Source organism: Acomys minous (assembly GCF_964271855.1).
Source record: "Acomys minous genome assembly, chromosome: 6".
NCBI classification, from domain to species: domain Eukaryota; kingdom Metazoa; phylum Chordata; class Mammalia; order Rodentia; family Muridae; genus Acomys; species Acomys minous.
Window position 1 is genome coordinate 82,447,383 of NC_140487.1, and position 16,599 is coordinate 82,463,981.

Consider the following 16,599-nt stretch of genomic DNA (forward strand, 5'->3'; position numbering starts at 1 on the left):
TGCTGTAGCTGAGATCCGTTCAGTGATGGCCTCTAGCAGCTACAGAAGCAAAGAAATATAGGGTAAGAGCGCACTCGGAACAACCAATTATCAGGAGCGTGTCACCCACCGCTCAAAGCCTTGAGACAAAGGAAACAAGCTGGTATCCCTTCCACCAGTGTCCACCTTCCCACTCTCCCCACTGTGGAACACCCTCTGTTCTTTTCAGCAAACTCAGGTCTCACCTTCCTCTTGGGTCTTTCGCCGCCATCTCCTCCTTCCCTCCCCTCCTCCTCTCATCACTCTCAGTTCATCTTTTGGCTATCCTCCAGCCTTCCAGTTTTCTTACCCCCTTCCCAGGCCGAGGACATGTGAGTGCGCACACTACCTAACAATGCAATCTAATCCTTTACTTATAAGCAAGACGCCTGTAAACTGTGCTACCCAACTCCCAACCGTCCAGAAAATAGCAATAAGCATCTCATCCCTTGAAGACCCAGGGTCTTTTTGTTTCTTTGTTTGTTTTGTTTTGTTTTGTTTTGTTTTTCAAGACAGGGTTTCTCTGTATAATAGCCCTGGCTGTCTTGGACTCTCTTTGTAGACCAGGTTGCCTGTGAACACACAGAGATCCACCTGCCTCTGCCTCTGCCTCCCAAGTGCTGGAATTACAGGCGTGCGCCACCGCACCTGGCATCCGGACCAGGGTCTTATAGAAATGACAGTGGGACACATCCATTCCTTAGAACTCCAGAAGTGGACACAGAAAGATTACCATGTGACTACAGCACAAATTAGAACATGTTATCCCAAGAAAATTCTAGAATGTCTTTATCCAGTAAAGAAACTTGTGGGAGGCTTTGTGAAAAGAAGTAACTTTCTCTGGACTGTGATGGAGGCAGTGACAATCCCAAAAGATGGAAGAATAAACTGGGCGTGGTGGCGCAAGCCTTTAATCCCCAGCACTTGGGAGGCAGAGGCAGGAGGATCTCTGTGAGTTCGAGGCTAGCATGTTCTACAAAGCAAGATCCAGGACAGCCAGGGCCACACACAAAGAAATCCTGTCTTGAAAAAAAAACCCACAAAACAAACAGGCAAGATAAGATGGAAGAATAAAGGAAGATATTTTCAAGGGAGAAGAGGACACACAAAGGTTGAAGGGTGCATGGTAGCTATCTGGTAAGGAAGTACACCAAGACCACCATGAGCTGTTAGCAGCTTTTCTCTAAGTGAGTAGCATTAAGTGAAATGACTTTAGGAAGACATGTCATATGGGATGTTGTAGGAATAAGGTCTACATGATTAGGCAAAAGGAGGTTAAAGCAATGCACAGTGCAGTTGATGTTTCGAGCCCTGGGTTCCTGGAAGACTTAGGTGTGAACTGCTCGGTCAGTCCCAGCCACCTTAAGTACAATACCAGTTTTACAAAGCAGCAGCTTTGCTATGATGTGGTGGTAAATGCTAGTGCCTCAGCTCAGGGCTTTGTAGGATTAACTGCACGCCTACTGGATGGCTCACGGCTTAATGTCTAAGAGAAGCGCTTGTGGTCACAAACGTTGGTCTGGGCGTCTGGAGCAAAATGCGCTTGGTGCTGATCGAAGGGATAAGACATCAGCAGAAAGAGTTTGAAAAACAAAACCCTGAGGTTGAGTTTTGTACCCTCGTTTAAGTTGATCGTGGGACATTTCAGCCACAAGCAGCTGAAAGCTGAGCCAGAACATCAAAGAGATTTAGACTTGGCAGCCTTCCAAAGTGAGATCTCACGGCTCCCTCCTGCCCTATAAAATATTCATCCGCCAGCTTTCCAGCAAGTATAGTCAGTACTAAACAGCCAGTTGCCCACTCTGGGAACCCAGCCAGAAACCTCCCGAAACCAATAGGGCTCTGTTGCTTATATTCCGCCTTTTTTTTTCCCCTTCACTAAAACAATTTCTTATATTATTCCCTTCTGTTGTCAGGCATCAGAAGAAATGTAAAGGTTAAAAAAAAAAAAGAGCTAGCATCCCAGGGGACGTTGCCAACGCTATTCATTGTTAATTGAGTGACTTCAGAAAGCACATAATAGGACGTCAGAATCCAACGGATCGTGGGATCAGAAATGAAGCGCTGGGTCAATAGATTCACTCTTTTAAATCTGGAGAATTAGCTAGTGCATGGAAGTGATTTTTTTTTAAACGTAAATTAGCCCATTTATTGAAGGCTAGGCAAGTCTCAAACGGTAGCGCTTCTACTGGTCTTTCAGTTCCTTGAGTCTTCTGATGGCAGACTTCACTGTGACAGCAGACATGGTGGTGTAGGCTCAGGCCCCACCAGCCACTGTTTTCATGTAGGTACCGCAGTGCCAGATGCCATCAGCTCGGCTCGTCATCTCGGTCTTGCCGCAGAAGGCATGCTGGCTGATTTCAGTTTTCCTCACGATTTTCTGAGGGAAGCACCACAGCGGTCCCGTATTTCCCCACGTCCCCGACCCTCCTGGTGCCTTTAGCCATCTCGCCGGAACCGAAGCCAACGCCTGAAGACTTGGAAGTGATTCTTTTTTAAAGTCAACAAACCAAACATTTATTAAAAACAATAAGCTTAAAGAAGGAGCACTTTCCTACTTGGGAGCATCATTCAACTGTCTTTCTAGATGCTCTTGAAAAATAAAAATAAAACTCAACATCAAATAGCAGGCCATGCTCGTGTTTTCATTTAAGACTGAACGGGCGGTATATATATAAAATAGCTGACCAGGGCTGAAGAGATGGCGCAGTGATTAATAGCTCTGCATACTCTTGCAGAGGACCTGGGTTTGATTCCCAAATCCCACATGGCAACTAACAGTGCTCTGTAACCACAGCCCTAAGGGATGCCCTCTTCTGGCGTCTTTGGGCACCAAGCCCCATGGTGCACAGTCACACATACAGGCAAAGCACCAATACACATGAAAACTTCTTAACTTTTGAGAAAAAAAAAAAGATAGCCAAGCAGGATATGATAGGGCAGGCCACCTATAATTCCAACACTTGGCAGCAGGATTGAGAGTTCCAGGCCAGCCTCAGCTACACAGAAATTAGAGGCCAACCCAGGCTACAGGAGAGCCTGTCTCAAAAAATAATAATTAATAATTAAATATATTTTAATTTTTTAACTTCTTATAGACACTTCCTCTTGAGCTCTAATTTTCAGTGTGTGTTTGCTAAAGCCGGTCTGCCGCAGCAAGTCTCTAAGCCCAGTACACTGAAGGCTGAGGCTGGGGAATCTGGAGTTACAAGCCAGCTCTAGCTACATGATTAGACCTTGTCTCAGAACACCAAGGGCTGGGCACATAGCTCAGTCAGAGGCGTAGGCTCGAGGCCCTGGGTTTAACACTTAGCATCGTAAAAGGAAACGGAAAGAAAGAAAAGTGGGATTGTGCAGATATTTTTGCAATTTCTTCTCGTCACTGTAATATACCCGTGGTTATTTTTTCCCCAAATTTTCAAACTACCATCTTCGAGTGACAATCTTCCTTTAAATCTGCATTTTTGGCACTATCTGTCCTCAAATTCTGCCTCCACTGCTGATCTCCACTTGTTCTCATGCGTGCTCTGTGCAGAGGGATGGGCCTGTACCAGGTTCTTGACCATGGTGCTGCTTAGCAGTGCCCATTCCTGGCTGCCTCCACACCCGTTTGGATTCGAGTTCATTCACAAATGACCGCAAACCTGCAGAGCATGAACTGAGGCCTAAGTGTGCTGAAAACGTCCGGGAAGTCCGCAGTAGCTTTCAGCTGCTCTCCCCACCAGCTCAACTGCTCTGTACTTTTTATTTTTCTCTTTTCAGTGCAGGCTCTAACTTGAAACCTGTGGTTCTCCATCCACCAACAACAACCTATTTCCCTACCTACCAAGGCAAGAAACCAGTCTAACTAGTCTGGGGATTCCCAGGTTTCCCTTTGCACTTGAGATAATGAGCAATTAATGTGCTTCTAGCAAGTGCGGATGGTGGAGCATCTAACTTCCAAACAGACGCGCCACACACTCATTCTGACTTGGCTCAGTGGATGCTGGGAAATCACTTTGTAATTTTATAGGCGATAAATCATTTTGAAACTATAGAAAAAGAAGGATAATTGTTAATTGTACAGATATATCTTCTTTAAATTCACTTTACTTTGATGGTATAGATGTAAAATTGTTTGGAAACATAGCTAAGGAGCTTGCTTGCATCTCAGTTTACAAGCACAAGTAAAAGCAAGATAAGGATCTACTCGTTTAATGAAGTAGAGGTTAGAATCTAAGATGAAACATTTCCTAATCCATATGATGGGGCTCACTCAGTCTGAGATTCATGTGAGGATAGTATAAGGAAATAATGACAAGTGCTTTTTATAAAAATGCATTGTAACAGATACTAGAAATTTCTTTTGCAAGAAGCTCTGACTCTTGGATCTACTGATGCCCAGTGGGTGATAAGGCAAGGAAAAAGATATGTCTTCTGTTTAAAATTTGGGGTCTGATTCACACCCCATTCTGCACCTAGGCATATTAATTAATCACTCAAAGAGCACCTCCAGGTGAGTGGCCTATATTTGCCTGTCTCGTCCTCCTTCAAGACTAAAGGCACAGAGGGAAGAGTAAGAGATGGGTAGATTCTATCTGCGGGTGGATTTATAAGGTCTGGCTCCAGACCGACTGAGCTAAACCCCAACCCACAAGCAACTTTCAGTAACACTTGTCTTATTCTGAAGCAAATAGAGGCAAGGCAGGTGTGTTTTTATACTTCTTACTATTTGCGTTTTCTAACCTTATACATAACGCTATCATTTTCCCCTAAAAATAGCATTCTATGGGATTTAAGTAAAGAGACTATGTTCTAATTTTTATTTCTATATTTTAAAATAAATATATTATAATATGATTATTATATCATGAATGAATATATTATAATATGATAAATATTTATTATATGGTAAACGGCAACAAACAAATATATACTGAAAAATTATATGCACGTGGGGCCATCAAAATGGCTTAGTGTGCAAAGGCCCACCCTGACAACCTGAATTTAATTTCTGGGGCCTACATGGTGAAAGGAGAGAACTGACTCCTGCAAATTGTCCTTTGACACCCACATATATACCATGACAGACACAGAGCCATATACATAAGCACACACAAACACACACACATGCACAGACACACACACACATACACCAAATTGCAAAGAATTTCAAAGAGCTTTTGTTTATATGGAGAAAAGATATTAATATTTAAAACAAAAATTTTAAATAATAACATCTGAGAATAATAAAACCACTATGTGTGTTATCACAAATGGTGTATTTTATGAAAACTTTTTTTACATAATAAAGACAACTAGTAGGCCGAGTGGTGTTTCTTTACACTGTTGCAAGTGTTATGTGGCTCTTCCTGGGGAGACTGGACAAGTGTCTATCCCAGCCGCACCCTGCAAATTAGCAAAACCCAGTTGGTGAACCAAAGATTTGTTGGCTATTTGGTAAAACGGCATGAGTGAGGGGTTACTCAGCTGCAGCACCATGACAACCCACCATAGCTGCATGGTGGGCACTCTCTACCCACCTTCCTACCTTCTGCTATGCCTACAGGAAGTGCCTCGGAGCCTTGTGAGCTTCGGTCACTTAAGTGGGTTACCAGTTCCTCATCACGCCCTTCCATAAGGGGACGTTTCAATCTCGGGCAAACGGCTGCACAGCTGCAAGCCCATGGCATCTGGCTCCATAAAATACAGCTCTTTTCACACACTGTCTTCTGTTGCTGTGTATTTCGTTGGCTGACATATAATAATGCCATCTTGCCATGCATATCGAATTGAAAAAAAAAGATTATTTTAATAACCTTTAAAGATAACTTTGGTTGGTAGTTTTGTTTTGCTTTGCTTTTTATTTTATTTATTTTAATTTTGTGGTGTGTGTGTGTGTGTGTGTGTGTGTGTGTGTGTGTATGTGTATGTGTGTGGGGGCTGACTCTTAATGACATATCTTACCCAGCTGGTCAAGGTGCAAAGAATGAGAGGCTTTAAAGTGCTCAGCCATTAATGGGACATCTATGTCATATCCCCTCCTCCAAAGGGTCGGGGGTCAGTGGAGAAGGGGCAGAAAGAATGACACAGGCAGATGACTGTAAGGAAACAGTGGTCTGGGGACAGAACAGGGCAGATGCTGATTGGTTATCTCTGGTGACAAAATCAGGCAAATCAAACCAAGTCACCACGGGGTGGGGGGGTGGTATGGGGTGTGGGGAGGTGGACAGCAAAGAGAGAAAATGTGTGCTCAGAGCAAGTGGAGAGAGAGAGAGAGGGGGAGAGAGAGAGAGAGAGAGAGAGAGAGAGAGAGAGAGAGAGATACACAGAGAGGGACAAGGGAATCAAAATATCTGGATTATATAGTGAAGAGCCTCTGTGGAGAGGAAGTCCCACCCCTGGGCTGGAAAGCATGCCAATCATGCCCTGTGACAGGTAGGGACTTAGGGATACTAGGAGAACCTGGAGGCCAGGTCAGCTTTAATATGTTAACTTGACACTTCAGCTATATGAATTCATAATAGTTGGCATAGCATGCACAAGGCTCACACAAACAAACAAGCATGAACATGGTATGTGCAGGAAGTCCTACCCTTGACTAAGGAGCTATTGGGAATTAATAGTTTCTGGGAAAGAATCATTTTTTTTAAAGGTATGACACCTGGTAGGTTGACTACATGCCAATGGAAGGTCACACATCCAAGAGTATATGTGGTATATGAGCAACACAAACTGTACTTGAATATATATATATATGGCTGCAACCGTACTGACCGATATTTCATTTTACTTTAAAATATATAATATTTGTATTTATTCTTTGAGAATCTCATATGTGTACACAATGTACTTTGATCACATTCGCCCTCTACCGCATCCGGCTTGCACTCTTCCTTGGCTCTGTCCCTCCCCTCATGTGTTCCCTTCTAACTTCACATCCTTGTTCTTCCTTTCCTTCTTTCTTTTTTTTAAATTTTAAATAACCCATTGAATCTTGTTAGTGCTGTCCCTGTGCACACAAGGCTTGACGTGAATGTCCCCCACAGTCTTGGGCATTTGAACACTGGGTCGCCAGTTGGTGGCGCTGTTTGGAAGGTATGGTATTGCTGGAGGAAGTTGCTACCAGGAATAGGTGTTGAGGTTTCAAAAGTCTGGCATCATTCCCAGTTCAGTCTCAGCTTTCTTCCTGTGGTTCGATCTGTGCACTTAGAGCTGTCCCTGCTGCCATGACTGCCACCTACCGCCATAGGAGCCTTACTGCTCTGAAAACGGTAAGCCCAAGTAAATGCTCTCTTCTTTAAGTTGCTTTGGTCATGGTGCCTTTATTGCAACAATAGAAAAGTAACTGATACAGTTGCCCACCAAAACTGAATACTACAGATCTAAGACTCTATTGCTAAAGACAGCACGCACTTTGTTCATAGTTTTCATAGGCCAGAAAGGGCTATGCAGGGGGTTCAGTGTGGGGGAGGGGAGCCTAATCAATAGTCTCATTCAGCTAAGACTTATGTGAGCTCTAATAATGACTGACTGGCAAGCTGTGGGATGGAGGTAACTAACAGCCTTCTGACTACATCGAAGGCCCACTTCAGAAGAGGCAACTCATGCCTGGTACATGTAAATCAATCTGACATATTTTTAGAAGACTTTATACTGTTTATAAAGCCTCTAGCCAAGGCAGCTTTTTCTGAGGAACTTATGCCGATCCAGGTGATTTTCAGGGTCATTTAGACTGACTTTCTTTCAAAAGAACAGCTATATTCTTATTCTTTAAGAAAGTCACTTTGAGATCATAATCGAGATTTATTTTTATTTTATGTGCAAAAGTGTTTGCCTGCACCTATGTCTAGGTACCATGTACATACCTGATCCCACAAAGGCCAGAATTACATTGGATCCCCTGTAACTGGAGCTACAGATGAGTATTAGCTAAAATGTGGGTGCTGGGAATTGAACCTAGGTCCTCTAGAAGGGAAGCCAGTACTTTTTAACCACTGACCCATCTCTCCGACCGCTAGATCATATGCTTATAAGGTATAGAAAGCTATCAATGAACGGCCTTCCAGACATTTCAGAATGACATCTTCATCAAGGACGGGAACTATGACTCAGATCCCATTCTTTTGATCAACAGGCAGTCTGAAATGTCGTTTTTGGTTTTTACAAGCTGCTGATTGAGAGAGACAGCTCCATCTCCAAAGCCCCTCCTTCCCTGATGATATGTAACTTGCTACCCAGGAAAACGAACTTTCAAACAATTAGGAGTGCCTAGCGGTAGTAAGAATTTTGAATATTAGCAAGTTTGGCAAGACTGCCTTGATTCACACTAAACAGTTTACTGTGTATCCGGAAACGCCTTCCACTCAGCTGAGAACTAAAGGCATGTTTCTTCGATTCTCCCCAGACTGCTTTCTCCTGTAAAGATGATGATGAAGTGTCATCCCTCCCTTTCAGGTTAGCGACAGCTGATGTGTGAAGGTGGTGTTTAAAAACCAAGTACAATGAGCTTCCAACATGTAGTTGATGGCGTTCGCAGACAGCTTCTTGCCCAAGCAGAGACCGCCACTCTTGTGTGTCTCTCCTGATAAATCTCTTGTGTGAGGTTTCTTGTGAGGTGTGACTTTGTAGTATTCCTTGGCTCTCGACTGCCAGGATAAAACCTTTCCCTTCATGCCTACAACATTTGCATTGGGGAAACTTTTCCTCTCAGAGCTGTAACACTTAGTGTGTGTGTGTGTGTGTGTGTGTGTGTGTGTGTGTGTGTGTGTTCTAAGACAGGGTCTCACTATGTTTCCCTGGCTGTCCTGGAACTCAGTATGTAAACAAAGCTAGTCTTGTCTACTTCCGTAGTGCAGATCTTAAAGGCATGTACCACCATACCCTACTTAGAGGAGTTTTATTTAAAAACCGTGCATTTCTGAAAGTAGAAGTGGGCCAGAGAGCTGAAAAGGCCCAAAGCTCAAAGACCCTGGACCACAGGATTTGTGACCTTTATAGGCCATTTATATAGTGCCTGCCTCCTGCATTTGCATGCTCCGCCCCTTTCGTGTATCTCTTGGTGGCAGTGGTGAATCTATTTTTTTTCCATCATTCATCTCTTCATGCCCCTCTCTGTGTCTTGCTCTCCCGCCACAGATGCCACTAAGAGCTGTGGTTCCAGAAATCTTTTGGAGGAGCTGAGGGATGATCAGTCTTCCAAAGCTTCACCCATGCTTAGGAGAGGCATAGCCCCTGCCTGCGAGACAGCACAGCACTCTCTCCCACCTTATGCACCATTGGAAAGGGAGGCTCTAGGATCTCTGTAGTAAGCGCTGGCTAGATCGGGGCTCACGATCCCCAGTCTCATCGGGGCACAGAAGGCTCAGCAGCCTGTTTCCCAGAACCTACGTGGCAGTTCACAACCAGGGCCATCATTGTCATATGATCAAGAAGAATGTAAGATTCCAAGGGGACATGCCCTTATTTTTAATGGTATATAACTTTTATTTTTCTTTTGTTTTAAAGACTTGATCATCAGTATAGGTGCTCTTCCTATGTGTATGTCTGTGCAATACATGCTTGCCTGGTACCAAAGGAGGCCAGAAAAGGGCATCAAATCCCCTGGAACTGCAGGTAGAGATAGTTGTAGCTGTCATGTGGGCACTGGGAATTGAACCAAGGAAGAACAGCCAGTGTTCTTAATTGTTGATCTATTTTTCCAGTCCCTGGTATAAGTTTATTATTGGAGCATCCTCCATCATTGACTCTTAACACTTTTTTTTTAGATTTACTCATCTGTATTATTTTACTTGTATGCATGTGTTTTGCCTGCATATATATGTCTGTGCACTGCATGCAGACCAAGTGTCAGAGGAGACCAGAAGACAGTGTCCGGTCCCCTAGAACTGGAGATACAGATGAGGGTAACAGTTTTGTGGTTGCTGGGGATTGAACCTGTGACTTCTACAAGAGTAACAAGTGCTCTTAACCACGGAGACATCTCTCCATCCCTCACAACAAATTTTTTAAGAGAAAAGAATCACAGTGAGCTTGCATTAAGGCATTTTTATTGCAATTTTGCACAGCACTTGAAATTTGAAAGCACTAGTTAGAATTTAGAAAGAAAAGTGCATTGGCCTGTGGTTTTAAGCCATAATAGACCTTTTAGGAAAGGTCTACCCAAAGGCCACAGTTGTAGTGGTAGAAGCTGAGTGTGGGACACGTCAGAACCCCAGTTAGACACATGCTGAAGCCCACTGTGGGGGTTGAGCGCTTCCTAGCAGAGGGTGCTGAGCTCAGTCATGGAACAGCCTTCTGTGCAGCACAGAGCCTGCAGATCTCGTCTGGACACCACCGAGTGCTTCTTTGACTGCCCAAGCCCTTCCATGGGTGCCTGTGGATCCTGAACAAGCTCCTGTCCCGAGACAGCCATCTTGGGAAGGTTTTGCTCAAGAGTTTCCTTGGATGCCTCCTGTCTGTCTGGGAGCTGGAAGTGATTTCTTGTCTCTGCTGAAAGAGAGAAAGACACAAAACTGTGGTCTAGAACTCTGACAAAAGAAAGCACTGAAGGGCAGTACTTCCGGAAGAGATGGGTCTCATGAGCTTTTCACTTCACAGAGGTTGGAAGACAGCAGTGTCAGTTGGCTAGCAGCGACTGCTGCCTCTGCTCCATGACCAGCACCTTCCAAAGGTCTTAGTTATATTTACCAATAAGCTATATGATTAGCCATAAGAAATTTAATTAATTGGCTAGAAGCAAAAGAACAGTAACAAAAACCCTAGGTATGCCTGGCAGAGCTGATCCGTGGGATTTCCATTCCATATCTGAGACTGAAACACGGGGCCATGCTGATTAATGTAAATGCTGTTCCCAGGGTCTGTATTCAATTTAATTTAGGTCAGACTCAGCATTGGCAAGCACTAAACAAGAACCACATGAATGGATGCTAGTTGGTCAACTAGTAATTGATCAGATTAAATAATGTGAAGGGAAACACACGGGAAAGCTGTGGAAGGTCTGGGTGTTTTGATTTCCGTAATTTCAAAAGGAGATAGGGCCAGTGAGATGGCTCCGTGGGTAGAGGCTTGAATTTGTTCCCCACACTCCACATAAAGATGGAAGGAGAGAACTGACTCTACAAAGTTGTCCTCTGACCTCCACACATGTACTGTAGCATATGTGCCTGTACACACACACACATCATACATAAAGCACACATACTCACACAGCAATAATAATATTAAAAAATAAAATATAAAAGGGAGAAATCTACAGAAAATTTTCTGCTCTGTGTATTTCAGAGATATGTCAATGTATTTTCCTATCTTGATATGCTATTTCAAAAATCGGTGACAACTCTTTCTGTTTTAAAATTTAAAGACACATATTTCTAATAAGGTCTGCAGGGATCTTAGTATTAAAGTGGCAAGGACAAGTTTATTACATCTCAAGACATTGTCCTACTAAAATATGAATCTTTTGGTTAATTTACAAAAATCCTTTGTTTAGCAAAGTCATTTTAAGCCAAGGTAAACATTTTTAGCATCATGCATGTGGCTTTGGCACTAACATGTCATTTACAGCCTAAGTCTTTATTAGGAAACAAAGGCAAAGCGGCCTGTTATTCAAGCAGAGTCAGGAGTTGGGCACAAAAAGAGCAATTGCATGGTCTCACTAAAGGATGGATCTGGAAAGTCGAGGCCACGAGGGCTAAGGAGAATGGTGGCTGTCTGAGGATGACGTAAGGAGGAAAGCAAGCCAAGGAGTGCAGTTCCAAGCAGCCAGGAGGATGGACAGCAACATGTACATTCCTGAAGCTACTACGAGCATACAGTTTCAATGGTCTCACCACAAGAAAATGAGGGTGTAGGTAGTATGTGTGTATAAGTTAGCCTGATATAGCCACTGCGCAATGCATACAAATATTTAAAGCAACATTAACATGGTACCTACATGATAAATCTACACATTTTTATCAATGTATAAAATAGAATGCTAGAACCTTGAATAAATTTTAGCTCACAGTTTTTATTTTTATTATTTTTAATTATGTGTGTAAGGGTGTGTGTGTGTGTGTGTGTGTATGCATGTGTGTGTGCATGCACACATGCACATGACTGCAGGTGCTCGGTGGGGCAGAGGATCCAAATCCCCTGGAGCTGCCTGACTGGGAACTGAACTCAAGTCCTCAGAAAGGGCAGCAGGTGCTCTTAACGGCTCAGTCATGGCCAGCCTTTACCTCATAATTCATTACGAGAGTAGCAGAAAGAATTCCAGCCAATCTTCTGAACAGAAGTTCATTGGTGTTGTCAGCACAGCATCAGTGCGGTGATTAGCAGCTTGCCAGGCTCCCTGGGACCTCTGTCTGACCTTGCATTTCCTATTGCTCACAATCCCCCCAATTCTTGCCCCACCCCCAATCTCTCAAATTTGACAGGCCCTTCAGGACCTCTGTCAGATTCCACCTTCTCCATGATGTGAATCTGCCAAAACCGTCTCTCCACCGGGCCACAGCACATAATAACAATGACGTCAGCTCTTGAAGCTGACAGACCTGGTTTGCTTCCTGGTCTCCTTGCTGAGCAGCTGCGCAGCTGAGCAGGGGTTTGTTTGTTTGTTTGTTTTGTTTTGTTTTCTTGATAAAGAAAACATCAGCACCATTACTTACCTGACAGGATCCTCATTGAAGAGCTAAGTGAAATGCAGCCCCCGGAATTGCCTGGTACTTAGTATGTGGTCAGTTGAGTCGGGCCCTTCCTTTTGCCCTTGTTTGCCACTTACCTGAGATCTGTAATCATCCGTGTGCAGACAAACCTCTGGCCTCTCTATAGCCTTCACTGCTCTGCCCATGGATGCTAAGCTCACTGAAGTCCCGTACAGTGAAATGATTTGAAGCAGAAGACTAAACAAAAGCAGTGCCGGGCACCCGCCTTTAATCCCAGCACTCTGAAGGTAGAGGCAGGTGGATCACTGAGAGTTTGAAGCCATCCTGTTTTGCGAGTCCAGGATCACCAAGGCTACACAGAGAAGCCCTGTCTCGAAAAACCAAAAAAGAAAAAGAAAAAAGAAAAAAGAAAATGCCTCAAAATGTAGCATGTTTGCCTTTTTTCCCCAGGCCAAGTCCAGCAATATATTTTGGGGATTAAGCATCGATATACATCAATATCCAAGTAGATAAGCGTTTCTTAGAGAAATAGCTACTTAAATAACTGGGTTTGTGGGCGGGGTTAAAGAGAGGTCTGTAAAAGAAAAAGTGAGGTACCCGAGTTCAATTACCTTGCAGAGCGTGGGGAGCCCCGTCCAGCTGTCTCCGCCAGCGTGAGCTGGCACAGATGTAGATGACTGTCCTCACGTAGTTGAGGCCACAGAGCTTCACTGTGTCCCTGCTTCTTACCTCCACCGCAGCCAACAGGGCAGAGAAGAGAAACAGAGCAAGAGTGGGGCTCTTCATCCTGCCGGGGAGCAAACGAGAATCTATGCGGTCAGCAGCGCTGAATGTGCTGATGAAGTTTTGAAGTGACTTCACCCTCTTGGGCGGCCATTTATACCAGCGCCCTGAGGCTCTATTGGTCAGACCTTACTTTAACAGTATTTACTAAGCGCGTAGGAGACAGTGTGGAGGAATAGCATGGCTTTTATGATTATTGGTTACCCAGTCATCTGAACACCTCACTTAGCACTGCAGCAGCTTCTCGAGGGTTGCTGTGGAAATGCAAGGCTTTTGGAAGCTTCTGGAGAGTGAAAGCGGCTTATACGATGACGCCGTGGGAAGTCACACAGTGATGCACCTGTCAGGCCTAGGTTTGATTCTCAGCTTTCCTCTCACCAGGTCTAAAATTTAAAGCAAATTATTTAAGAAACCTTTATTTTAAAAAAAAATGCTGTATCCAAGTGTGGTGGCACACACCTTTAATCCCAGCACCCGGGAGGCAGAGGCAGGTGGATCACTGTGAGTTCGAGGCCAGCCTGGTCTACAAAGCCAGTCTAGGACAGCCAAGACTACACAGAGAAACCCTGTATTGGAAAACCAAAAATAAAAACAAAACAAAACAAAATTGCTGGCAATAATATTACCCCAGAAGTGATGAGATAATGTGTGTCCCACTTTGTATACGAACAGTTGTTAATATCTTGGCTGCCATCTTAGTCAGCATTAAAATAGGATATTGTGGCAAAGACAGATAACTTTAGAACTCACAACTTCTGTGACTAGAATGTTCCTTGATATCCTTTTATTTGTTTGTTTGAGACAGGGTTTCTCTGTGTTAGCTTTGGCTGTCTTTGTAGACCAGGCTGGCCTCGAACTCACATTGACCCGCCTGCCTCTGCCTTCTGAGTGCTGCACTCTTATTAGGACTGCCTGAATCCTCTTCCTCTGTGGCCTGGCAAGGCCACCCTGTGAGGGGGAAGCGATCAAAGAGTAAGCATCAGAGTCCATGGCAGAGTCAGCCCCTGCTTCCCTTCCTGGGGGACCCACATGGAGACCGAGCTGCCTATCAGCTACATCTGAGCAGAGGTCTAGGTCCTCGCCATGCATGGTCCTTGGCTGGCTCATCAGTCTCCACAGGCCCCCTTGGGCTCAGATTTGTTGGTTCTGTTTGTCTCCTTGTGCCTCTTGTTCCCTCCAAGCCCTACTATACCCCTTCTCTTATGTACGACTCCCAGCTCTCTGCCTAAAGTTTGGCTGTGAGTCTGAGCATCTGTTTGATCCCCTGCGGGGTGGAGTCTTTCAGAGGACCACTATGGTAGGCTCCCATCCTGTGCCCTCTCTTCAACTGCTTGCAGTGTCTGTTCTATTTCCCCTTCTGGATGAGAATTAAGCATCCCCCCTAGGATCCTCCTTGTTTACTTTTTTTAGTTCTGTGTATTGTGAGTATACCACATAATTGAGAGTATACCATGAATGTCTTTCAAGTTCTGGGCTACCTCACTCAGCATGATCTTTTCTAGTTAAGATCCATTTGCCTGCACATTTCATGATGTCTTTATTTTAATAGCTGAGTAGCTTTCCATTGGGTATGCCTATCTCTGCATACATTTCTATTGCAATAAAGTATTCCCAAACAGCTAAATAATGGAATGCCTCTTTGGTAAACCAGCTGAAGCCGTTATCTAAGAGTTTGCCCAGAGTCATTTTAGGACAAAAATGACTCAATTAGGGCTTTGTACATCAGACTGGTCTGCAGCCACCTTGTGAAGAAATATCTTGATTGTTGATTGAGGTACTGTGTGTGGCACTGTCCCTACACAGTGGCCCTGCGGTCCATAAGAAGTAGCCAAGCATGAGCCTGGGGGAGAGGCAGAGGAGGAACCAGGAAGCAGTGCCCCTCCTGGTTTCTCCCTTGCCTTCCTGCTTCTGCCCTAACGTCCCTCGGTGGCAGACAGTGACTGGCCTAAGTGTAAGCTGAAATAATCCTGTTTCTCCCCAAGTTGATTTTTGGTTGGTATATTATATCACAGCAACAGGAAAACAGGCGATAACAGCTAACTGACACATTTATAACAAATTTAAATACACCCTGGAAATGCTTATAAAACCTGGAGTCATCCCCACATGGACGGCTAGATCCTAAATACTTTCTCTGCCTCCTTTTTTCCTGCAGTTCTTAGGGTCTCTGCAAGGATCGATGTGCTTTGGGGTGTGGACGAGAGGTCACCAAGATCTGACCTCTGTCTGTGTCTACATGGAGACAAGCTAGTCATCCTGGCTACGTGCACACATACAAAGCCCATGACAAGGAAAGAGAGCTGTCCCTGTACAGCCTCACATTTGGTTGCTTTAGTTTTCTCATTTGTAAGCTGAGAAGATTGCATTGGACTCTTCTGAAGTTGAAATTTCTAAGTCTTGCTGTGAGTATCTGACTGTGTTGCACCTACATTGGAAACCTTCACCATTGCGGGACAGATCTTAAGGTACAATATGCTTGATATGAAGGTGGGGAATAGGGGGGATGTTTAAGTGGGGGAGGAGGTGGGAGGGTACGATAGAGAAACTAAAACTATGGATGTTTGGGGGGAAACATGGAAACCTACTATTTCTCATGTTTCCTAAATATAAAAAAGTTTGATTGGAGTTACCCTATGCAGGGGAAGAATGGTCCTCCCAGAAGCCGCAGGTTACCAAGAAAAAGCCCAGTGACAGGTTTGTGCTATTCCCCCAGAGTCAGAGGGGGTCCAGAGACACCCAAATAATGCAAGCTGTTGCCACTGTGTTCTATGACCTACCAGAACTTGACGGTAAGACATTGTTGAATAACTTTGGTCACATGACTTGAACAAATCAAGCTGATACTTACCTGGAAGGTTCTTCCCTGGCTAGCCTTCGAAGAGCTGGAAGCTGCTATTGCAGGCTGCTAGGGGAGAAAAGTCATCAACAGTCTTACCAAGCTGTGAATCTTATGAACTATTATAATGACCAACCCGGTAAGATCTGCCTATGGGTGCAATGGTGGCAGGAATGGTACCGGGGGGGGGGGGGGGACCAAGCACTTCCCTGATGGCTCTAAAAGAGGAAATTTACAGAGGGTGCTGTACATCTAACAAGAACCCCTGATGTGCAGCTCACAGGCCTCTCAGGGGAACCCACTACTATTGTGCTATATGGACATAGTATTAACTGA

At 44.4% G+C, this 16,599-nt stretch overlaps 1 protein-coding gene across 1 annotated transcript; it reads right to left on the reverse strand.

Annotated features, from left to right (window-relative positions):
• Window positions 1-10,112: 10,112 nt before the first annotated feature.
• INSL5 (insulin like 5) lies at window positions 10,113-16,327 on the reverse strand. Its single transcript, XM_084784758.1, has 3 exons — window positions 16,276-16,327; window positions 13,256-13,810; window positions 10,113-10,488 (listed from the first exon to the last, which is right to left on the reverse strand). Exons 2-3 carry the CDS (start codon window positions 13,428-13,430, stop codon window positions 10,256-10,258), a joined length of 408 nt encoding a protein of 135 aa, XP_084640884.1. The 5' UTR covers window positions 13,431-13,810; window positions 16,276-16,327; the 3' UTR covers window positions 10,113-10,255.
• Between the last annotated feature and the right edge of the window lie 272 nt (window positions 16,328-16,599).

What these genes read in the sequence shown, in the direction of transcription:
- INSL5 (XM_084784758.1), bottom strand. Translation starts at nt 13,430, where the DNA reads ATGAAGAGCCCCACTCTTGCTCTGTTTCTCTTCTCTGCCCTGTTGGCT. An exon ending in GGCTCCCCACGCTCTGCAAG is followed by an intron (nt 10,489 to 13,255) that starts GTAATTGAACTC and finishes TCTCTCTTTCAG; the next exon opens with CAGAGACAAGAAATCACTTC.